The sequence below is a fragment of the Budorcas taxicolor genome, chromosome 1, assembly GCF_023091745.1.
Source record: "Budorcas taxicolor isolate Tak-1 chromosome 1, Takin1.1, whole genome shotgun sequence".
Taxonomy (NCBI): domain Eukaryota; kingdom Metazoa; phylum Chordata; class Mammalia; order Artiodactyla; family Bovidae; genus Budorcas; species Budorcas taxicolor.
The window spans coordinates 148174715-148199591 of NC_068910.1; the positions used below are offsets into that span (position 1 = coordinate 148174715).

Consider the following 24877-nt stretch of genomic DNA (forward strand, 5'->3'; position numbering starts at 1 on the left):
AGAATGTATGCAATCTAACATCAGAAACAAACAGGGGGTTGATCCCGAGAACGTTGAGCATATGAAAATTCTCCTATGCTCAAGTTGCTTATGCAAAGTGGTACAGTACAGTCAGCTGTCCATATTCATAGATGTGGAGCCTACAGATATGGAGGGCCAATTGTACCTGTTGATTTCACTACTATGTATTTACATCGTTCTTTACTCTCAGCCTTTAAGTTCTTCTACCTATATTCTACTTTTCATTACTAGGAATTATAATGTATTTTACACATTACTATAAATGTTTTTCTTTGATTATAGGTTGATCCTAAATAACAGAAATCAGTGAAATGCATTTATATATGTAATATGATTGGACCTCTGGAATGAGAGATGTAATCCTAAATCCTTAAACCTGTGTCACTCAAAGGAGAGTGCTATAAGTGTTATGGTAAAATAGGTTCTCTTTTCTCATACTCCATGGGTTGCTCAAAATCATGCCACAGTTTAATTTATTTCAGACTTGGACAATGACTTTTTATGTACCTTTTCCCCTAGCATTTTTAATTGCCTTTGTTTTTTTTCTTGTTTATATCATAGCATGTATCTTTATTATATTATTAACATCTTATAGATTCTTTATCATAGAATTCATCTAATGCATACATTTTCTTCTTGGAGATATTCTTTTGAGCCTCTCTGAGCTATTCATAATACAGCCTGGTTGTTGTGTAAACCTGCTGCAAGTTGTCAACCTGGGATTGTTTTTTATCTCAGGAAGGTCATTCTTCATTTTGGGATTTCATGTTCATTTAAAAACTTTAAAGTTATTTCTTTTTTTAGAAAGTGTGTATGGTAAGTGAGTTTTACATCTTGAATGTCAGAAAATGGCTCATTTTGATATCACAGTTAATTGGCAATCTATCTGAGCATGGAGGTTTTTTTCTTTTTTTTTGTAAAATAACATTGATTCATTGATTTTTAGCATTCACTATTCACTGATAACAAAGTTGATCCTTGTCACAGGATCTGACTGCCATCCCTTCATAGGTCAGCTGCTTGTCTCTCTGCATAAGAAGCTTTTGGGCTTTTTTCTTTATGTTTTGCAAGTTTGAAATTTCAAACATTTTCTTTCATACTGCTGTGTCTTTGAATGGAAGATTCAAGTCTCTCTTAGGCTTAGAATTTTTTTCCTGTTATGTCTGCTTGTTTCTTTTCTACAACTCTGCTTCTGAAACTCAAATTAGAGGGACAATGCATCTTCTGAGTTTCTCTTCTGTGTCTTCAATTTTTCTTTTGTATTTTTCATCTCTTTATCACTTTACATTTTAATATATGCATGTGTTCTATATATCATATAAGTATGTGAAAAGTGAGAGTTGCTCAGTTGTGTCCGACTTTTTGTGACTCCATGGACTTTAACCTGCCAGGCTCCTCTGTCCATGGAATTCTCCAGGCAGGAATACTGGAATGGGTTACCATTTCCTTCTCCAGGGGCTCTTTCCAACCCAGGATTCGAACCCATCTCTCCTGCATTGGCAGGCAGATTTTTTTTTTACCACTGAGCCACCTGGAAGCCCTAAGAGGAGTTCAGTTCAGTTCAGTTGCACAGTTGTGTCTGACTCTTTGCAGCCCCATGAATCACAGCACGCCAGGCCTCCCTGTCCATCACCAACTCCTAGAGTTCACTCAGACTCACTCGATGGACGTGAGTGAGTTAAGTATGTTTAATATTTGCTAGGATTATTTCTCCCTCCCCTACTGGGTCCTTAAGCTTTACTTACTTTTTTCACATTTTTCTACTGTTCTTTCTTGTTTTCTATCTATTTGTATACCTCTGTTTTTAGAAAAAGAAAAAAGAAAACTCTTTGGCCTTTTCATTGAGACTATTAATTTTATAAATTTACTCAGGAACAATTCACATATTTATGGTGGTAAAGTCATCCTATCAAGAAGAAGAAAAGTCTTTCTTTTTGTTAAAATCCACTTTTGTGTCTTTTGGCAGTGTTTGAAATTTTCCTGACATAGTTTTTATATTGTTAAGTTTATTCCTAATTATTTTATGTTGGTTGCTAGTAGCTCTACTACTAACTGGTCATTTTATTTTGCTGTTGAATTAGGTATAGATATCAATGTCATATTTGCTTCATCAATAGCATTTTGAAGTTCTCTTTCAGTTTTTAGGCTCAGAAACTATTCTTGTGGGATTGGGACTTTATAGCCATTGACGATTTGAATTCCCCTGTGAAATTCCCTTGTGAATTTGGGCCTTGATAACTGTCTCTGTTTCCTGTATGAACTTTAGTCTGTTTAAACTTTATATTTTTAATGAGGTCAATTTTGGTAAACTGTATTTTCCCAGGAAATAACCTACTTTGTCTTGGTTTTCAAGTTTATCTAAATAGAGGTATGCAAAGTAATTTCTAAAACTTAAATTTTTTTGGGTTTCAGTGCTTATTTTTCTGTTTGCTATTTCTTAGTTTGTATACCTGTGCTTTGTCCATTTCCCCCTTCCTTGATTAAGTAAGCTACCCGTGGTGGATTCATGTCAATGTATGGCAAAACCAATACAGTATTGTAAAGTAAAATAAACTAAAAATAAAAATTAAAAACATAAAAATAAAAAAAATGGGATTCTGATTTTTAAATCAGATCTGTTGGCTTTTCTGTCTTTTACTTTATTCATTCTGCTTTCAGTTCAGTTCAGTTCAGTTCAGTCGCTCAGTTGTGCCCGACTCTTTGCGACCCCATGAATCACAGCACACCAGGCCTCCCTGTCCATCACCAACTCCCGGAGTTCACTCAGACTCACATCCATCAAGTCAGTGATGCCATCCAGCCATCTCATCCTCAGTCGTCCCCTTCTTCTCCTGCCCCCAATCCCTCCCAGCATCAGAGTCTTTTCCAATGAGTCAACTCTTCACATGAGGTGGCCAAAGTACTGGAGTTTCAGCTTTAGCATCATTCCTTCCAAAGAAATCCCAGGGTTGATCTTCAGAATGGACTGGTTGGATCTCCTTGCAGTCCAAGGGACTCTCAAGACTCTTCTCCAACACCACAGTTCAAAAGCATCAATTCTTTGGCGCTCAGCTTTCTTCACAGTCCAACTCTCACATCCATACATGACCACAGGAAAAACCATAGCCTTGACGAGACGGACCTTAGTCAGCAAAGTAATGTCTCTGCTTTTGAATATGCTATCTAAGTTGGGTATAACTTTTCTTCCAAGGAGTAAGCGTCTTTTAATTTCATGGCTGCAGTCACCATCTGCAGTGATTTTGGAGCCCCCCATAATAAAGTCTGATACTGTTTCTACTGTTTCCCCATCTATTTCCCATGAAGTGATGGGACCGGATGCCATGATCTTCGTTTTCTGAATGTTGAGCTTTAAGCCAACTTTTTCACTCTCCTCTTTCACTTTCATCAAGAGGGTCTTTAGTTCCTCTTCACTTTCTGCCATAAGGGGGGTGACATCTGCATATCTGAGGTGATTGATATTTCTCCCTGCAATCTTGATTCCAGCTTGTGTTTCTTCCAGTCCAGCGTTTCTCATGATGTACTCTGCATATAAGTTAAATAAGCAGGGTGACAATATACAGCCTTGACATACTCCTTTTCCTATTTGGAACCAGTCTGTTGTTCCATATACAGTTCTAACTGTTGCTTCCTGACCTGCATACAGATTTCTCAAGAGGCAGGTTAGGTGGTCTGGTATTCCCATCTCTTTCAGAATTTTCCACAGTTTCTTGTGATCCACACAGTCAAAGGCTTTGGCATAGTCAATAAAGCAGAAATAAATGTTTTTCTGGAACTCTCTTGCTTTTTCCATGATCCAGCAGATGTTGGCAATTTGATCTCTGGTTCCTCTGCCTTTTCTAAAATCAGCTTGAACATCAGGGAGTTCACGGTTCACATATTGCTGAAGCCTGGCTTGGAGAATTTTGAGCATTACTTTACTAGCATGTGAGATGAGTGCAACTGTGCTGTAGTTTGAGCATTCTTTGGCATCATTCTGCTTTATCTTTAATATTTTCTTCCTCGTGATTTCTTTTGGCTTGCTTTATTTTTTTCCTTCTGAGTTGAAAACAACCCCCAGAGTTCATAGTTTATATTAGGATTCAGTCTTGGTATTATACATACTTAGGATTTGGACAAATGCATGATGACCTATTGGAGAAGGAAATGGCAACCCATTCTCGTACTCTTGCCTGGAAAATCCCATGGACAGAGGAGCCTGGCGGGCTACAATCCATGGGGTCGCAAAGAGTCAGACACGACTGAGCGACTAACACACACACACACACACACAAACACACGATGACCTATATCCACCATTGTAGCGTCATACAGAGTAGTTTCACTGACCTAAAAGCCCTCTGTGCTACACCTATTATTCATCTGTCCTATACTCCCACCCCTCAACCCCTAGCAACTATTGAATTTTGCCATCTCCATAGTTTTGCATTGTGCAGAATGTTATATAGTTGTAATCATACAATATGTAACCTTTTCAGATTGGTTTGCCTTTAGTAATATGCATTTGTTTCCTTCATGTCTTCCCATGACTTGATAGCTCATTTATTTTGAATAATAGTTTATTGTCTGGATATACTACAGTTTATCCATTCACCTTCTGAAGGATATCTTGTTTGCTTCCAAGTTTTGACAATTATGAATAAAGCTTCTATTAATGGGCTTCCCTGGTGGCTCAGATGGTAGGACTATGGACTGAGGAAATGGACAAATCACAGGTATACAAACTAAGAAATAGCAAACAGAAAAATAAGCACTGAAACCCAAGAAAATTTAAGTTTTAGAAATTACTTTGCATACCTCTATTTAGATAAACTTGAAAACCAAGACAAAAATAGGTTATTTCCTGGGAAAGTACAGTTTACCAAAATTGACCTCATTAAAAATATAAAGTTTAAACAGACTAAAGTCCATAGAGGAAACAGAAACTAGCTTACTGCCTGCAATGTGGGAGATCCGGGTTCGATCCCTGGATTGGGAAGATCCCTGGAGAAGGAAATGGCAACCCATTCCAGTACTCTTGCCTGAAAAATTCCATGGACAGAGGAGCCTGGTAGGTTATAGCCCATGGAGTCACAAAGAGTCAGACACAACTGAGTGACTTGACTTTCTTTCTTTTTATTAATGTAAACATCCATGTATGAGTTATTATGTGGACTTAGTGTTCAATTCACTTAGGTAAACACCAGGTAGTTACACTTGTTGAATCACATGATATGAGTATGCTTAGTTTTGTAAGAAACTGCCAGACTGTATTTCAAAGTGGCTGTACCATTTTGAATACCCACCAGAAATGAGTAAGAGTTCACAATGTGAGGATGTGAGTATTCCTCCACATCCTTGCCAAAATTTGATATCGTCAGTGTTTAGGATTTTGGCCATTATAATGGATGTATAGTGGAATGTTATTGTTTTAATTAGCAGTTTCCTAATGACATATATTGTCAAACATCATTTCATATGCTCATTTTCCATCTGCATATATTCTTTTGTTCAATATCTGTTTTGTTTTTTGCCCAGTTTTTAATTGGGTTGTTTGTTTTCCTATTGTATAATGGTTCTTTATCAGATATATCTTTTGTAAATATTTTCTTCCAGTTTGTGGCCTCTCTTCTTATTCTCTTAAAGCTAAAAAGTTTTGATTCATATTTTCCCCCTTTATATTAGCTTTTTATATAGGAATATTGCTTGCATCTTTGCAATTAGTAAACAAGTTTGGTGGTTTAGGGTTGTTTATAAGATTCCTAGTTAAGAATACCATGTTATATATAGTTTCTAAATATAGTTTCTTTTATTAATATACTTAAAACACTTTTTTTGTTAAGGAAAAGTGTGTGTATCCTAAATTTATTTTTTTTTTGTCATGTAGGATGCTAAATTTTACTCTTGCTTCTTTTTGCCTTTATCACAGTCACCATCTCTCTTTTCATTTCTTTTCTCTCCCAGAGCTTTGTCTTTCCAACCCTGTCTCTTTGAGTCCTCCTGTAGTCAGTGCCCTGATGTGCCAGGACTCTGTTTTCAGTATTTTTGGACTTAGGGTGTACTTTTCTGGAAAAGTTTTTTATTTCCATTGCCTCTTCTCTTGACTCTCTGTATGTATTAATCAGAGTTCCTCAGAGAAATAGAACCAAGGATATCTGCATACATACTATGGTTAATTTAGTGTGTTAACTTGACTGGGCTAAGGGATGCCCATTCAGCTGGCAAAAAATTATTTTCAGATGTGTCTATGAGGATATTTGAGTAGAGTAGATCGCCCACCCGAGTGTGAGCGGGCATCACCCAGTCCATTCAATGCCTGAACAGAACAAAAAGGCAAAGTAAATGTGAATTCTCTCTCTACTTGAGCTTGGACATCATCTTCTCTTGCCCCTGAACATCAGCGCTCCTGGATTTTCTGCTTTCAGACTCAGATCAGGCTTTAAATCATCAGCTCCTCCATTCCATGGCCTTGGACTTGGATTGTTGTACCACCAGTGTTTCTTGTTCTTTAGCTTGCAGATGACAGATCAAGGAGCTTTTTGGTCACTATAACTACCTGAGCCAATTCTGTAATAAATCTCTTTATAAATATATATGTGTGTGTATATATGTGTATACACATATATACACACATATATATGTTGTTGGTTACATTTCTCTAGGAACCCTGATATGTAGATGTAGGTATTTATTATAAGGCACTGGCATATACAATTATGGAGGGTCAGAAGGAGGCCCAAGAAGGCCAGTGGTATAGTTTGAAAGCCTAAAAATCAGAGAGCCAGTTTTTTAGATTCTAGTCTGAGCTTGAAGGCCTGAGAGTCAGAATCACTGAAGGCAGAAGATCAATGTGTCAGCTCAACAGTGAGATTGAGAGAGAGCATGAATCCTATTGTCCTTCAAATTTTTGTTCTACTCAGGTCCTCAGTGGGTTGAATGGTGCCCACTCATGTTGCGGAGGGTATTTTGGACAAACCAGGATGGTTGATTACTCTACATTTGACTCAGTCTTATGGCAATGTAGTATAATTGCAGTTAGCTAAATATTTTCTATACCTAGGAGATAGTGGAGGAGAGAAGAGCCTGGGGTGTTTCTGCTTCAGTCCATGAGGTTGCAAAGAGCTGGACACAACTTAGCAACTGAACAACAAATACCAAGCTTACTGAAAAAGGCAATAGAAAATATATTAATATTAGAGCTTAATTAAGAAACTATGTGCTATATCAACCACAAAACTGATCTGGTATTTTGGGATCAGATCACATTTACCTCAGTCTCTTACACTCATGTATTGGGTTGGCCAAAGAGTTCTTTTGGGTTTCTGTAAGATGTTAGGGAAACACCCAAATGAACTTTTTGGTCAACCCAATATTATACTTAATCATATTCAAAATTTTGACACATCAAAAATTCAATTATGTTTTTTACAGAAGAATTACTAAGATTGGAAATGAAGGAATATAGTATCAAAATATTTTCTATACCAAGAGAGTATGAACTTTGTGACTTGAGTGTTGCTCTTGAATTCAGAAGATTTGAATCTTAACTCTGCATATAATGTATGACTTTGGACAATTTATTATCATTTTAACCATCTTGAGGATTAGTTTCCTCATTTATAAAGTGGAAATATTATCACCAACCTGACTGTGAGGGTGGTTGTTAGGATTATATTAAATGGTATTTATGCAACTAACTAAGATCATATGATCTTAGTGTTAACAAGAACAATAAGGATTAAAACAGCCAAGTGTTACCTAAAGAAATACATGGTCTAGAAACCCCATTTCTTGGGCATTTGGTTTAGTTGAGGTTTTGATTCTTTTGTTGAACCAGATGGGGTAGAAAAATAATCCCTTCAGTATCTGATACAATTTTCATGTTGTTTAGAATGCATTCTTTATGTGAGGGATTATATTCAAAACTATTGTCATGATTCATTAACTCTTATTTCTGAACTATTGCCTGTACACAATTGTGTCAGAAGACACTGTTCTTTATCTTCCCAGCAGATCCCGTCCTCTTTACTCAAGATGCTCTGGTCTTGGGCTTTGGCGTGCAGGGAACTGAGGAGCATTTACCCTCAACCTGGCTGGGGAAGCCACAGGGAGGGTAGGCGGGGAGCTGTTTATTTCATAGATCAAAGAACATCCTGTGTTTATGTACTATATTATATTTACTGAGCCTCTCCCAGTTCCACCTCACTTAAAGAAGTGGTTGAAGCTTCACTTTAACCCTTGGAGCATTAAATTGAATAATTTTTTGTTTTAAAGGAAAAAGAAGAGACATAGGAAACACTAGTAACAGCAAAATATACAAAATAAAACTGCCAGAAGATACAAGCAGATTTGCTATAAGAAAAAACTGAAGGGGCACTCTGGGATGGGGTTAAGAGCATAAGCACTGCTATCAGGGAGCTTTGACTTTGAAATCCAGTATTGCTAGTATGATGGCAGGCAAGTTATTTTATTTCTGTCAGCCTTTGTTTCCTCATCTGTAAAATGGAGATAATAATGTCTATTTCATAAGATGAAGTGAGATAAAACATAAAGATGCCTGACAACTGATAGGAACTCAAGATACACATAGCTATAATTGTTTAAGATTATTGTTGTTATTAATGTTATTAATTTGTTAATAACAAATTATTGTTATTTGTTTTTGCTGTACTACAGAATGGTTTTGGTCATTGTTGTATGCCCTTTGATCAGTGCCTGATACCTATTGTGCACTCGCTAAGTTTGGTCTTTTTTTAAAAGTTATATAATATTTTTCCTTTTTCACAACTTGAATTTATTTAATTCCTTGGGTTTTTAAGCTAAGTTATAATTTATATAAAGTATACACATGTCAACTGTATAACTTGATGAATATATACCTATCTATACACTATGTAACAACTGGGAAGGTTTCCTCCTGAAAAGAAGGTTTCTTTTCTATCAATATCTGCATTCCTACCCCTTCTCTTCCCCAAGTTGACTAGAAAAAATTTAAAAATATTTAGAAGCCAAGAAACCACCTCTAAACAATCCATAAACTAAAGAAGAAATCATAAAGGAAACTAGAAAGCATTTTTAGCTGAACAATAATGAAAAGAGTATATCAACATTTATGTGATGTAGCTAAAACAGTGTTTCAGTTCAGTTCAGTCTCTCAGTTGTGTCCGACTCTTTGCAACCCCATGGACTGCATCATGCCAGGCTTCCCTGTCCATTACCAATTCTGGGAGCTTACTCAAACTCATGTCCATTGAGTCGGTGATGCCATCCAACCATCTCATCCTGTCATCCCATTCTCCTCCATCCTTCAGTCTTCCCCAGCATCAGGATCTTTCCCAGTGAATCAGTTCTCATCAGGTGGCCAAAGTATTGGAGCTTCAGCTTCAGCATCAGTTCTTCCAATAAATATTTAAGACTGCTTTCCTTTAGGACTGACTGGTTTAATCTCCTTGCAGTCCAAGCGACTTTCAAGAGTCTTCTCCAACACCACAGTTCAAAAGCATCAATTCTTTGGCGCTCAGCTTTCTTTATGGTCCAACTCTCACAAAGCAGTGTTTAAGAGGGAATTATAGCTTTAAATGGCTACCTGGTGGCTCAGTGGTAAAGAATTCGCCTAACAATGCAGGAGATGTGGGTTAAATCCCTGGGTCAGGAAGATTCCCTGCAGAAGGAAATGGCAACCCACTCCAGTATTCTTACCTGGAAAATCCCATGAACAGAGGAGCCTGGCTGGCTATGGCCCAGGGTGTCACAAGGAGTCAGACATGACTGAGCTACTGAGCACACACACATAGCTTTAAGTACTTATAATAATAGAGAAGAAATGTTTAAAATCAGTGATATAATTTTCTACCTTAAGAAGTTAAAATACACTGACAATTAAATCCAAAGAAAAGAAAAGGAAGAAGATTGGAAAAAAAGAAAGAAAAAGAAAGGAAGGAAGGAAGGAAGGAAGAGGGAGGGAGGGAGGGAGTTGAAAATAAAACAGAATAATAGAGTTCCAATTTAATTCCATAGTGATCAGAAGTACAACCTGTATGATTGCAGTTCTTTAAAATGTGTTGAATTTTGCTTTGTGGCCTGGGACAATGGATAATGGACTATTTGATGAATGTCCTATGTACATTTGAAAAGACAGATGCTGAATTCTTCCAAGTCAAATCTATATCCCTGGTGATTTTTTGGCTATTTGCATGATCTTAAAGTGTCTCCAAAGATTCTCACTTTCTGAGTTGAAAATTTTACATATACACACACATACAAACACACAAATATATAAATTCATTTTTCAAATTCCAGCATTCTGGTTTCAGAATTTGTGCTCATAACTACTTCATGATTGGTATTGTTCAGGCTTCCCTGGTGGCTCAGCTGTAAAAAATGTGCCTGCAATACGGGAGACCTGAGTTTGATCCCTGGGTTGTGAAAATCCCCTGGAGAAGGGAAAGGCTGCCCACTCTAGTATTCTGGCCTGGAGAACTCCATGGACTGTATATTTCATGGGGTTGCCGAGCTGGACACGACTGAGTGACTCTCACTTTCACTTTCTCATCTTACAGTAAAGGGAACAGGGTTAGAGAGGTTAGGGGATTGCCCCACATCTCAGTGCTAGCAAAGTGGCAGCACTAGGATTTGAACCAGGTTCCAAAGCTCTTGCTCTTTCCTCCCATCCATAGTTTCCTCCCAAAGAGAGAGAAGAAAAATGTTTTATCTTATAGGACTTTAGTTTTTAAAAATTTTGTGAGAATTTTGTGGTGACTTCAGAGGGGACCAAACAGGTTTTTTTGTTCTTAATGAAGTTGATATCTCCTTGTACTTACAGTTTTGTGGCCATTTATGACCAGGCGCTGGAAAGGAGCTGTTTTTCCCATTGACGTGTGTTATTTCTGAACATCTGTGGGACTGACTTCTAGGGAAGCATGTTGATAGCTCCATGAGCATCAGTCTTAGGAGTGGAAAGATAGCAGGGCTTGACCTCAAGGTCCTCTGTCTACACTGGGACATGTGGTGCTCAACTTACCTGAATCCTTCTGCTTGTTGCGGGATTCATACATTTGCCAGCCAGAAATAGAGCCCTTGAGAGGGTTTGAGACATGAAATATTTCTGCCTTGTGAAGGCTGCCAGGTGAGATGAGAGGAAGCCAGTTCCTTTCTTGGGGAAGTCAGACCTGGTTATCCCCTCATGCTCTGCAGGGCATTTACACAGCAAGCCTGGAGTGACACGGAGGCAGTGGAATCATTCTGCTGAGGGAGCCCAACAGAATCCATGTGTTTCATTGTCTCTGATACTGACCATCCTTTTTTGCAGTGTGGAGGCTGCCAGCATCGGGTTCGTCATTGTTATTGACAGACGAAGGGACAAGTGGAGCTCCATAAAAGCATCCTTGACACGAATAGCTGTAAATATTTATTTTTATGTTTTATTATAAAGATAATTTAAACTATCTATTCAACTATTTCGTATCAAAGTCACCAGGAAGTAGCAGTTATTTTATGCCAAGTTTGGGAAGGTCTTTGTAGCAGGGGCTGTTGTGTCACGTCCATATCCTCTCTGCTGCCCGAAGGTCACTTGCAGACCATTCCTGAGCATGAGTCTCTCTACCTTCTTGACCTTTCTGGTCACTGGAGAGGAGCAGGTAGAGAGTACTGGGAAGCTAATGCTCCAGGAGTGACCTGCAACTACTGCGTTATGGGCATTAGTGGACAAACACCCCAGCATTTGCACCCCTCAGTGGGGCAGTTCTGAGATATATTCCACACAGAATTTCAGAAGACCCAGCCCTTCTTGCCCATAGCAGTTCCTCTCATTGATACACTGGCTGTCTAGCCATCCTGTCTCACCATCACCCTATACTCCTAACTGTTTCCTGGGGTCACCTCTTTAGTAAACTCTTGAGACCCAAATCCTCACTTTAAGGTTTGCTTTGGGGATCACTTAATTTTACGACAATCTTCATTTTAGTATTCAAATTATTTTTTCACAAATTCAAAAGACACTAGCAAAATCAGACAGTATATGACATGAGCTTGCTTTTAGCATTAAATTGCACAACCTTGGATTGTTTTCCTTTTCCATCTTATTAGTCTGATTTTCACCCCTATTTATTCCCTTCCAGCAAGTGTATGCATCCTTTCCCTGTAGGGACCTCAGACCAAGGACTCAGCCACATGAACTCAGCCACAGACAGTTGACAGTGCCCATGACTCTTCAAAAGGTCTGGCTCTAGAGAGTTCTGGTTTCCCAGGGTTCATAGATAATACTTGAATCATCTGATACTTGAGTCTAATTTGTCCAAGAATTACACTGATCGCCTTTATGTGTAAAAGAAGCTGTAGTGCTGGGATCAAAAATATGACTACCAGTCAGAATCTCTTCATGTGCTTTTTAAAGATACAGATATCTGAACTTTATCCCAGTCCTAATGAGTCAGAATATTCCAGGGTAAAAGCCAGGTTATTTTTTAATAAACACTTCAGGAGGTTGTTCTTGAGAACTCCTGAAAGAATGGAAAACCATGAGCAATGGGAAACTTGGATTCCCAATTTTGCCACTAAGTTGTTAAATGAACCTGTTTTCTCATTACTCAGGCCCTTACCTCAAGATGAGGGCAATGCTTCTTGAGAGCAACTTAGCAATAAGATGCCTTGCTGCTGCTACTGCTAAGTCGCTTCAGTTGTGTCCGACTCTGTGCGACCCCATAGATGGCAGCCCACCAGGCTCCTCTGTCCCTGGGATTCTCCAGGCAAGAATACTGGAGTGGGTTGTCATTTCCTTCTCCAATGCATGAAAGTGAAAATGAAGTCGCTCAGTCGTGTTCGACTCTTAGTGACCTCATGGACTGCAGCCTACCAGGCTCCTCCGCCCATGGGATTTTGCAGGCAAGAATACTAGAGTGGGGTGCCATTGCCTTCTCCAAATAAGATGCCTTAAGAACCCTTAAAATACTAAATCTTTGACAGAAATTCTTCTAGGAAGCTAGAAGAATGTTCCAAAGTGTATAAAGATTTCATTTTACTGTTATTTATGATAGTAAAAGTATGGAGGAGTCTAAATTACTAACAATAAGGGATTGTTTGAATAAATTGCACACCCATAAAAACATTCCAAGGAATTTTTAATATCAGGAATAAAAGCTCATGGTATAATACTAAGTTAAAAGGCAGATTGCAAAATATTACTACAGTTTGAGTTTATGATAAAGATATTTAAGCCAAGAAAATGGCCTAGAAGTGAAGGACAGGGAAACCTGGTATGCTACAGTCCATGGGATCACAAAGAGTCAGACATAATGTAGTAACTAAACAACAAAAAAATTAGATTGAAATATTAAGAGTGGCTATGAAATCATGGGTGGTTTTCTTATTCTAATATATACTTTATTATAAATTTCTGAATTTTTCTATAAAGAGTGTAAATTATTTTTTTAATCAGAAAAAATTTTTTGTTTGGTTAATTTGTTTTTTAAGGAGAGGTTTGGATTATATGAGCAGTAAGATCGCTTTCAACTGTGAAATATATTCTAATTCTTAGGCATCCAGGGTGTCCACTTTAACTTTGTCATCTATAATCTTGGGCAAGAGGAGACTGATTGATATGACATTTGCATTGACACTTTTTATGATCCTTCCAGGTAGCATTTCCAGGAAACTTGCAGCTCATATTCATTCTTCGTCCATCTCACTTTATCCAGAGAACATTCACTGACATTGGCATTAAGTACTATAGAGATGAATTTAAAATGAAAGTGCCGGTAAGCATGACCTTTTTGTCTTGTCTGCATTTATTTAGGGCATGGGGAGAAGAAAGAACATGAGCTTGTTTCTAAGGAAGGTAGAGAAAGAGGAGGGCATTCTAGGCAGAGGGGAATGGCATGTGTAAGGACATGGAAGCAGGAAATACACACTTTATGTGAAGTCCATGGGGAAGCCCCATTCTTGTTGGAATTACATATAGGATAATCTGGAAGAAAAGGTAAGGCACATGGTATATGTCTTAAGTGTAAGGACAGAAGGTCTAGATTTAATTCAGTAAGCAATGGGGGTCCAATGAAGGTTTTTGAGTTGGGTAGTGACTTGGGTAAAGGAGTACTGGAATTATATAAATCCAGAGGTATTATGTAAAAGATGGTATCCAAGACTGTACAAAGAGATTGAAAAAGGAAGAGAAATTCTAATAGGATGAGTAAAGGAAAATAAGGATCTAAAATATGGGGGTGAAAAATATAGGTAACTGTGAGTAAAAATTAAAACGAAGCTTGCAATATGCATACGAGTGAAAGTGAAAGTCATTCAGTTGTGTCCAACTCGTTGTGATCCCATGGACTGTACAGTCCATGGAATTCTCAAGGCCAAAATACTCAAGGCCTTCCCCTTCTCCAGGGGATCTTCCCAACCCAGGGATCAAACCCAGGTCTCCCACATTGCAGGTGGATTCTTTACCAGCTGAGCCACAAGGGAAGCACAAAAATACTGGTGTGGGTAGCCTATCCCTTCTCCAGGGGATCTTCCCAACCCAGGAATTGAACTGGGGTCTCCTGCATTGCAGATAGATTCTTTACCAACTGAGCTATCAGGGAAGCCCATGCAAAAAAGGAAAACTAATTAAAATGACAAGATTAAAATTTTTACCTCTAATTTTGGCAGAGATATGGGGCAAATCGTCATTTCAGACTTTGTTGATTGGATTGAAGTTGGTAGTGACTAATATGAAAGACTAATTGACAGTATTTATCAAAAATTAAAATGTACACTCTCTCTGACCTACCTGTGAGTTATTCTGCAGATACATCACACATGTACATAAAACTGTATATATAATGATATTCATTGCCAAATTGTGATGGTAAATGGTTGGAAAAAACATAACGCCCAACAACAAGGGGCTGGTTAAAGAAATTATGGTCTACCCAAGCAATTAAATACTTTACAGCCATCAAAAGTGGTAAGGTGTGGTACAACCATGGTAGAAACAGTTGGCAGTTTCTTGTAAAGTTAAACATACACCTGCCCCATGATCCACCCAAGAGAAATGAAAACACATGCCCAATAATAGATGAATAGATAAAGAAATCATGGCAAATTAATATAAGAGAAAAACATTATGCAACAAACGGGAATGAAGTACTAAGCATGTAATAATGTGGTTTTATCTCAGAAATTCTTAAAAGAAATATTCTCTTAAAAGAAAGAAGCTAGACATTGTATACCCTGTGGTTCTTTTTACATAAATTTCAAGAAGAAGTAAAACTAAGCTATGGTGATAGAAAATTAAAACAGTGGCTGCTGTTAGTGGTGGAGATAGTGGACACCTGAAGGAGGCCTACGGGAACTATTGAGGAAAGTGGTTGGGGAGTAGAGCTGAAGGTCTATGGGGAGGGGTGAGAAGAAGACTATTTTTCTATTACTGTAGAGTCTTTTCCTATTTGAATTTGTTACCACCTACATATATTGTCTGTTTAAAATAAACCCCAAAACACTCTGACTTTAATTTAAATTGCTCTGAGAAAATATGTAGCTCTTCTTAGTGAAAAGTGATCATCTCAAACAAGGAATTTTTCTCTTTTCCATTCTTATTTTCCCTCTGTTCATAGTTCTATTTTGTGTTAATAACCAAACTTCTTAAAATACTGTCTCCCTATACTTTGATATTAACCAGAATCAAAATGAATTTTCCATTCTATTGTAAATACTTATTTTAAAATATTTGAGTATTTAAGGGAAATGTGAGCCATGGATTTTTTTATTCTGCTTTCCTGAATTGAGTGACAATTAATATTAGAGAAGGGATGAGTCCTTACAAGAAGTTAATAAAGTTGCCATGAGCCTCATAAGCTTTCTTCCCCTTCAGAGATGATGACTATACAATTGCTTCTTTTAAGTCAAAAGGTTTGGACTTGGAACTGAACATTGGACAAACATCATGCATCTTGCCCTGGTGTGTATAAAACACACCTCTGCAAGTGATAATATATTGACAGACACGTTTGTGGTTTATGCCTTGTCCAACTCTTTGTGACCCCATGAACTGCAGCACACCAAGTCTCCCTGTCCCTCACCATCTCCTGAAGTTTGCCCAAGTTCATGTCCATCGTATTTGTGATGTCATCCAGCCATCTCATCCTCTGATGCCCTCTTCTCCTTCTGCCCTCAATCTTTCCCAGAATCAGGGACTTCTCCAGTGAGTCAGTTATTTGGATCAGATGACCAAAATATTGGAGCTTCAGTTTCAGCACAATCCTTCCAATGACTATTCAGGGTTGATTTCTCTTAAGATTGACTGGTTTGATCTCCTTGTTGTCCAAGGGACTTTCAGGAGTCTTCTCCACATCAATATACTTTTAATTTTACCCTAAACGAACTTTTAAAAAAGTTCTTAGTCACCAAAATATGGGCTCATATAGTAGGAATGTATTTCAATGCAAAATGTTTACCTCATAGTCTAGCATTGCACCTTCCATAGGAGACTGAGCTCCTCCCACACTCTGTTGCACTACGTATTTCAGAGTCCTAGTTACCAAGCTCGATGTATTCAAACTTCAGCATATATTTTGCCTTTTCATTTGTTTGTTTCTTCCAGTTTTATTGTGATACAGCTGACATACAGCACTGCATAAGTTAAAAGTGTACAGCATAATGATTTGATTTACGTACACCATAAAGTGATTTTTCACAATAAGTTTAGTGAACATCAATCATCTCATATAGATTACAAAATTTAAAAAATGGATATTTTTCTTATGATGAGAACTCAGTATTTACTCTCTTAACAATTTTCATATATAACAAACAGCAGTATTAATTATCTTCATCATGTTATATATACATTACTAGTACTTGTTTTATCTTATAACAGGAAATTTGCACCTTTTGACCACCTTCATCTAATTCCCCCTCCCCTCATCCCTGTTTCTGGTAACCACAATTTTGTCTTTTTCTATGGATTTGCTTATTTGTTTTTGAAGTGTTTGATCTACAACACTGCTAGTTCCTGTTACATAACAGAGTGATTTGATATTTCTCTTTTTTATTTATTTTTATTTTTTTTTTAATTTTTATTTTTACTTTATTTTACTTTACAATTCTGTATTGGTTTTGCCATACATTGACATGAATCCACCACGGGTGTACATGCATTCCCAAATATGAACCCCCCTCCTCCCTCCCTCCCCATAACATCTCTCTGGGTCATCCCCGTGTACCAGCCCCAAGCATGCTGTATCCTGCATCGGACATAGACTGGTGATTCGATTCTTACATGATATTATACATGTTTCAATGCCATTCTCCCAAATCATCCCACCCTCTCCCTCTCCCTCTGAGTCCAAAAGTCTGCTATACACATCTGTGTCTTTTTGGCTGTCTTGCATACAGGGTCATCACTGCCATCTTTCTAAATTCCATATATATGTGTTAGTATACTGTATTGGTGTTTTTCTTTCTGGCTTACTTCGCTCTGTATAATCGGGTCCAGTTTCATCCATCTCATCAGAACTGACTCAAATGTATTCTTTTTAATGGCTGAGTAATACTCCATGGTGTATATGTACCACAGCTTTCTTATCCATTCATCTGCTGATGGACATCTAGGTTGTTTCCATGTCCTGGCTATTATAAACAGTGCTGCGATGAATATTGGGGTACATGTGTCTCTTTCAATTCTGGTTTCCTCGGTGTGTATGCCCAGCAGTGGGATTGCTGGGTCATATGGCAGTTCTATTTGCAATTTTTTAAGGAATCTCCACACTGTTCTCCAAAGTGGCTGTACTAGTTTGCATTCCCACCAACAGTGTAGGAGGGTTCCCTTTTCTCCACACCCTCTCCAGCATTTATTGCTTGCAGATTTTTGGATCGCAGACATTCTGACTGGTGTGAAGTGATCGAAGAATCAATATAGTGAAAATGAGTACACTACCCAAAGCAATTTACAAATTCAATGCAATCCCTATCAAGCTACCAGCGATATTTTTCACAGAACTAGAAAAAATAATTTCAAGATTTGTATGGAAATACAAAAAACCTCAAATAGCCAAAGCAATCTTGAGAAAGAAGAATGGAACTGGAGGAATCAACTTGCCTGACTTCAGGCTCTACTACAAAGCCACAGTCATCAAGACAGTATGGTACTGGCACAAAGACAGAAATATAGATCAATGGAACAAAATAGAAAGCCCAGAGATAAATCCACACACATATGGACACCTTATCTTTGACAAAGGAGGCAAGAATATACAATGGAGTAAAGACAATCTCTTTAACAAGTGATGCTGGGAAAACTGGTCAACCACTTTTAAAAGACTGAAACTAGATCACTTTCTAACACCGCAAGCAAAAATAAACTCAAAATGGATTAAAGATCTAAATGTAAGACCATAAACTATAAAACTAGAGGAGAACATAGGCAAAACACTCTCTGACATAAACCACAGCAGGATCCTCTATGATCCACCTCCCAGAATTCTGGAAATAAAAGCAAAAATAAACAAATGGGATCTAATTAAAATTAAAAGTTTCTGCACAACAAAGGAAACTATAAGCAAGGTGAAAAGATAGCCTTCTGAATGGGAGAAAATAATAGCAAATGAAGCAACTGACATACAACTAATCTCAAAAATATACAAGCAACTTATGCAGCTCAATTCCAGAAAAATAAACAACCCAATCAAAAAATGGGCCAAAAAACTAAATAGACATTTCTCCAAAGAAGACATACAGATGGCTAACAAACACATGAAAAGATGCTCAACATCACTCATTATTAGAGAAATGCAAATCAAAACCACAATGATTTGATATTTCTATGCATTTCAAACTGATCATCATGATGATAAGTCTAGTTAGGTCACCATACAGAGATATTACATAGTATTTGATTATATTCTCCGCACTGTACATTTCATATCCATAACTCATTTATTTTGCAACTGGAAGTTTATATCACTTAATCTCCCTCACCTATTTCTTTCTTCTCCCACCTGCTTCCCCTCTGGCAACCACCTGTTTGTTCTCTGTTTCTATGACTGTTTCTGTGTTGTTAATGTTTGCATATTTGTTTAGATTCCACATGTAAGTGAAATCACACAGTATATTCCTTTCCTATTTCACTTAGCATAATACCTCCTAGGTCCATCTGTGTTGTCACAAGCGGCAAGATTTTATTCTTTCTATGGCTGAGTAATATTCTATTGAATGAATATGCTGCATATTCTTTATCCATTCATCTATTGATAGATATTTCAGTTGCATACATATCTTGGCTATTGTAAATAATGCCACAGTGAATATAGGGGTACATATGTCTTTTCTGATTAGTGTTTTGGTTTTCTTCAAATAAATATCCATGAGTGAAATTGCCAGACCTATTTTGCCTTTTAAATGACAATTCAAGCTGCTTTGTTGTTGGTTTGTCTTCTTTACTTTGTTTTTAAAATATGGTTGCAATATTAGTACTTTATCTTACAGCTCTCTGGCCCATCTTATTGTGGCATCTCCCTGCTTATTTCTAGTTAGGTAATAGTTATATTTTCACAGGTTGAAGGAAAAGGGAGTTCATTTTGCATGACTCAGAAGAATCAAGTGGACCAAAGTTGTAATTACAATTAAGTCACTGAGCCTTGCTGTACCTTTACTTGAGGAGAGGGGTGCTTGATATGGCAAGTGGTTTCTAAAAGCCTGTTGCTGGCACTTGTCTATCTTGGAACAGCTGTATTCATGGCTGCCTCACAAAATTATGTGAAGTGGCCCAGGCAGTCTTGCAAAAATCCCTAAAGAGGCTCAGTCAATCAGTCAGTTCAGTCGCTCAGTCGTGTCCGAATCGTTGCGACCCCATGAATCACAGCACGCCAGGCCTCCCTGTCCATCACCAACTCCCAGAGTTCACTCAAACTTAGGTCCATCGAGTGGGTGATGCCATCCAGCCATCTCATCCTCTGTTGTCCCCTTCTCCTCCTGCCCCCAATCCCTCCCAGCATCAGGGTCTTTTCCAGTGAGTCAACTCTTCACCTGAGGTGGCTTATGGAAATGCAAATTGGTTTCTTAACATGAACTTTGCAACAGAATACAGGAAATTCTCTTTTCAAAATTAAATATCATAGTTCTCTTTGAAAGCAACTTAACTGTTTAAGAAACTAGAGATAAGAACATAAACATATACTGAAATTTAAAAAATATGACATTCTTCATGTAAAACAGCTGTTCTAAGAATGTACATGTTGGAAATGATATGTCAGTACCAGCCACAGGAGGAAATGAGAAGGAGGCTTTGAAGGAAGAAGTTTCTTAAACTCAAAGGTCCCAAAGGAGGTTGGAGGGTTATCACATGCCTTTCAGGGCCACAGGGAAGCAGCAAGTTTTGACCAGGGGGCAGAAGCAGAGGGGAACAGAAAGTATAGACCAGAGCCTTTACTGGGGTTTCCATGGGAAAGGCAAGGCAGGGCAGGGTAACCAGTTTAGGATTGACTGGTTGAAATAGTTCCAGCAGGCTTTGGGGCAAGTGAATCTCTAGTTGCCTGTTACCTGGCCCTGGGATGATTTTTCTTTAATTTTTCATTTCATTTTCTTCTTCTTCTTATTGTCTGCACTGGGTCATCATTGTTGCACAGGGGCTTTCTCTAGTTGTGGTGAGCAAGGGCTGTTCTCTAGTTGTGATGCGCAGGCTTCCTATTGTGTTGGCTTCTCTTGTTGCACAGCATAGGCTCTAGGGCGCATGAACGTCAGCAGTTGTAGCACATGGCTCAGTAGTTGTAGCTCAAGAGCTCTACAGCATGAACTCAGTGGTTGTGGTGCACAGGTTTAGTTGCTCTGCAGCATGTGGAATCTTCCTGGATCAGGGATTGAACCCATGTCCCCTGCATTAGCAGGTGAATTCTTCACTACTGGACCAGCAGGGAAGTCCCCTAGGATGATTTAGGGCAGCAGAAAGGTTGACTTGCTGTATGAGAGTTAGTTAAGAAAGTAGTTGGGGGACACTGGCTTGGAACTGGTTTTCATATGATAGATGTGCTTCCCTCCAGTCCTTTTTTTTAATCTCTGAAAATTAATTAGCCTCTCCCCAGTCAGTGAGACCATAAATGCCAGAACATCAAGAATATAGAAAATAAGTTAATTTAGTTAATATAACTGACCCTATGAAGAAAGGATGCCAAGTAGACAAATTCAGAATCTAAGAAAATGCAGAATAACTATTTAAAGGCCAAGTTTACATACTCAGTGAGTTCTGTGATTTTGATGAGTGAAATTATTCTGCTTCCCCTCTTATGTAGAATTTAAAATGTTTTTCCTTCTTGACCCATTAAAGATTCAAAGAGAAAAAAAGTTTCATGGTGAAACTGCCTCTCCATTTTTTTTTAATTTGCATGCAGTAAAATTTACTCTTTTTGATGTTGAGTTGAATATTGTTGTTCAGTCATGTCTGACTCTTTGTGACTCCATGGACTGCAGCATGCCAGGCTTCCCTGTCCATCACCAACTCCTGGAGTTTGCTCAAACTCATGTCCATTGAGTCAGTGATGCCATCCAACTATCTTAGCCTCTGTCACCCCCTTCTCCTCTTGCCCTCCATTTTCCCCAGCATCAGTTGTATGAGTTTTGACAAACGCATGGTGTTATTTAACCAAAACCACAGTAAAGAAACACATTGGTTTCATCACCCTCCAAAATCTCCTGATATTGCCCCTTTGTACTCAGCTCTAACCCCAGCAGCCACTGATCTGTTCTCCATCCCTAGAATTTTGCCTTTTCCTGAGAGTGCCTTTTGAGTCTGACTTCTTTCACTTAGCATAAAACATTTAGACTTTCACTTAGCATAAAACAGTCTGACTTCTTTCACTTAGCATAAAACATAAAACAACATCCATGTTGTTTCATTCCAAAGTAGATTTATCACTTGACTGATATGATGTAATATTAGGGAAAAAGTGTATATTTTCATGTCCTCTGACCAAGAATCTGTTCTAAGAATGTATATGTTGGATATGACATGGTAAAGTTAGTATTGCCACCAGAGGAAAAGAAGGCAAGGCTTTGAAGGAAGAAGTTTATTATACTCACCAGTCGAAACAATCAATGACTGAAGAAATATGTCATTAATTAAAGGCTACAGTAGGGTGTGTCTCAGAGGTGGGAGTGAGTAGGGGTATGATATGGTCCTTGGGACAGAGCTGGGACCATGCCCTTTGCAGGGCCACTGCAGAGGAGGATAAAGGGACAGTTTGGAGTGTGTCATCCTTCTGTAGATGTCTGGGCATTCATTCAGCAGCAGGCTCGCTAATTTATGAAAACCCACTCCCTATCACCTCCAAACTTCCTCCACACAAGATTAGTTGGGGGCATGTCACCATTCTTCATAGAAGGGACATCAGTATAGTGAATCTTCTCAATCTATACTTTTCAATGGGTCCCACTAAAATTTTATTTTCATATTTACCAGTCCACTCTTTTGGAGAAGGAAATGGCAACCCACAATAGTACTCTTGCCTAGAGAATCCTGTGGACAGAGGAGCCTGGTGGGCTGCTGTCCATGGGGTCGCACAGAGTCGGACATGACTGAAGCAACTTAGCATGCATGCATGCATTGGAGAAGGAAATAGCAACCCACTCTAGTATTCTTGCCTGGAGAATCCCAGGGACAGAGGAGCCTGGTGGGCTGCCATCTATGGGGTCACACAGAGTCGGACACGACTGAAGCGACTTAGCAGCAGCAGCAGCAGTCCACTCGTTATTGGAATATTCATTGCAGATTTTTAGGTCTCAGTACAGCATTTGCTTTTGGTGGCTGAACGGTATATCTTAACCTGGAAACTTTTGACAAAAATTTAGCTAAACAAGACCTGACTTATAGGTAGCTTAGAACTGAGCTCATCATTTTGTTGTAGGCTGTTCAATACTCCTATTCCTCCCTCAAAGTGGGGAAATGGAAAGAGATTTTCAAATGTTTCTCTACTGGATATAAATGCCTGATCAGCCAAGTTGAAGTACTTATTTAGTAGAGTCTTGATGAGCTACTTAATTATCTGTGAGGAATATATTAGGTTTTTTCTGTTATAGATTGTTATGTTAAACTCCATTTCTGACCTTCATGATTACATTGACAAAAGCCAATTGACAGCGGACTTAGGGGGAACTTTGGAATATCACCACAGTCAGTGGATAAATCATCGAACCGTGAGTACAAACTTACGTGCCCTTTTCAGTGTCCCTCCTGGTGTTTTAGAGACAGGGACTTAAAGATCAACTGTTGGACAGTCATTTCCCAGGACTACCTAACATCGGGAAGGTTGGGTTTTCTAAGTGACAGGCTGGGGGAGAGAAAGGGTGGAAGGATAAAAGCTAGGGCTTCTCCTGCTGACTACTTTGATCTTGCCTCATTTTCTGGTATAGCGGTCTCGAGGGACTTGATTTAGAGTGTACCCAGGGAGTTTGCAAAATACCGATACTCTGGTATACCTCAAGGAATTTAATATACTTGATCTGGGATGACTGTCAGGCATTAGTGGGCCACAAGCTCCCCAGATAATTCTAGTGTACAGACAGATTCAAACCTGCCAAGTCAGAAGAAGTTGCATCTAAATGTAGACACCATTGAGTATTGTCTGAGCTCAGGTGAGGTACTAAACCTCTCTAAGTTTGTTTGCTCCTTTGTTAAAATGGGACTAACACAGTGGGTTCTCAGCTGAAGGCGATATTGCTTGCCGAGGACATTTGTCAATGTTTTTAGGCAGACATTTTTTATAATCATAACTTGGGGAGAAGGATGTTAACTGGCATATCCTGGGTAGAGGCCAAGGATGCTGCAAAACATCGTATAATGCCCTAGACAGGTCCCCACAATAAAGAATTATTTCACAGATAAAGGAACAGACCTTCAGAGTGAAGAGGTAATTTATCTAAGGTCATAGGGTCAAGTTGTGGCAGAGCCAAGACTAAGATCAAACTTTTTTGAGTCACCCTATTAGAGTCAGTTCCTTTGCACCTTTTCCACTTAGTGATTATTCACTAATCAGATGCATGGAATCAAGTTATTTTGTTAATAGGACTCACCACAGGAAACCTCTGGCTTTCCCCTATTTCTAGGATGACATTTCCAGGCCTTACACCTGATTGTTTTAGTTCTTACTGTTACGTTTGTAAGGTACTCATCTGTGCCCAAGATCCTTTCAAATTTGCCATTCCTTTTGATAAAAAAAAAAAAAAAAAACAGATTGACTGGATCCTGCCTTCTTTCCTTCCTTATTGCCCTAGAATATGATCTTGGCCAGTTCATTTGACCTGTTAGAACTTTAGTTCTCTCTTCTATAAAATGGAGATAAAATGCCTCCCACTCTAGATTACTGAGGTGCTAGACAAATGTAGAGCACAAAGTTCAATGCATGGCCTACTGCGTATACTCAGGAAATACTTCTGTCCTGTTAAGACAGCATATTGGTGAAAACATTCACATTGTTATGATTTTCTGACCATCCAGGCCATTGAAAACTTTGCTCTGGCATTGAAGACCACTGCCCAGATGCTTCAGACTTTTGGGGCCTGCCTGGCTACAACAGAGCTGCCCAGAAGCATCCCTTCCACTGAAGACCTTCTCATGTCCCACATGGGGCAGCGGAACAAGTTGCAGGTGAGTGGTCAGTGATCTCTCAGAGGCCAGCCTCTGTGCTGGCAGATGGTCAGCTTCTTGGAGAGTTCTGGGAGCAAAATTAAAAGTTAAGCCCTCTTCTCCAGTGACTTGGCAGCCACTAATCATCTTTAATCTTCTAGATAGGCAATATATGAAGAGAAAAATCTTTGAATGACTGGTAGTACATGTAAAAGGATTGAAGGTAAGACCTGTGAAAAGCAGCCCCTCCAAAGGGAACTCATTCCGGCTTGGTGCTGGTGAGACAAGGGATGT

General features: G+C 38.6%; 1 protein-coding gene across 1 annotated transcript in view; it reads left to right on the forward strand.

Annotated features, from left to right (window-relative positions):
• MCF2L2 (MCF.2 cell line derived transforming sequence-like 2) overlaps positions 1 to 24877 on the forward strand; it is a 275208-nt gene that overhangs the window by 83395 nt on the left and 166936 nt on the right. The window contains exons 4-8 of the mRNA XM_052642999.1: positions 11306 to 11396; positions 12114 to 12212; positions 13629 to 13748; positions 23038 to 23154; positions 24455 to 24604. Of these exons, the coding sequence (XP_052498959.1) occupies positions 11306 to 11396; positions 12114 to 12212; positions 13629 to 13748; positions 23038 to 23154; positions 24455 to 24604 (577 nt within the window). The remainder of the gene's footprint in view (positions 1 to 11305; positions 11397 to 12113; positions 12213 to 13628; positions 13749 to 23037; positions 23155 to 24454; positions 24605 to 24877) is intronic.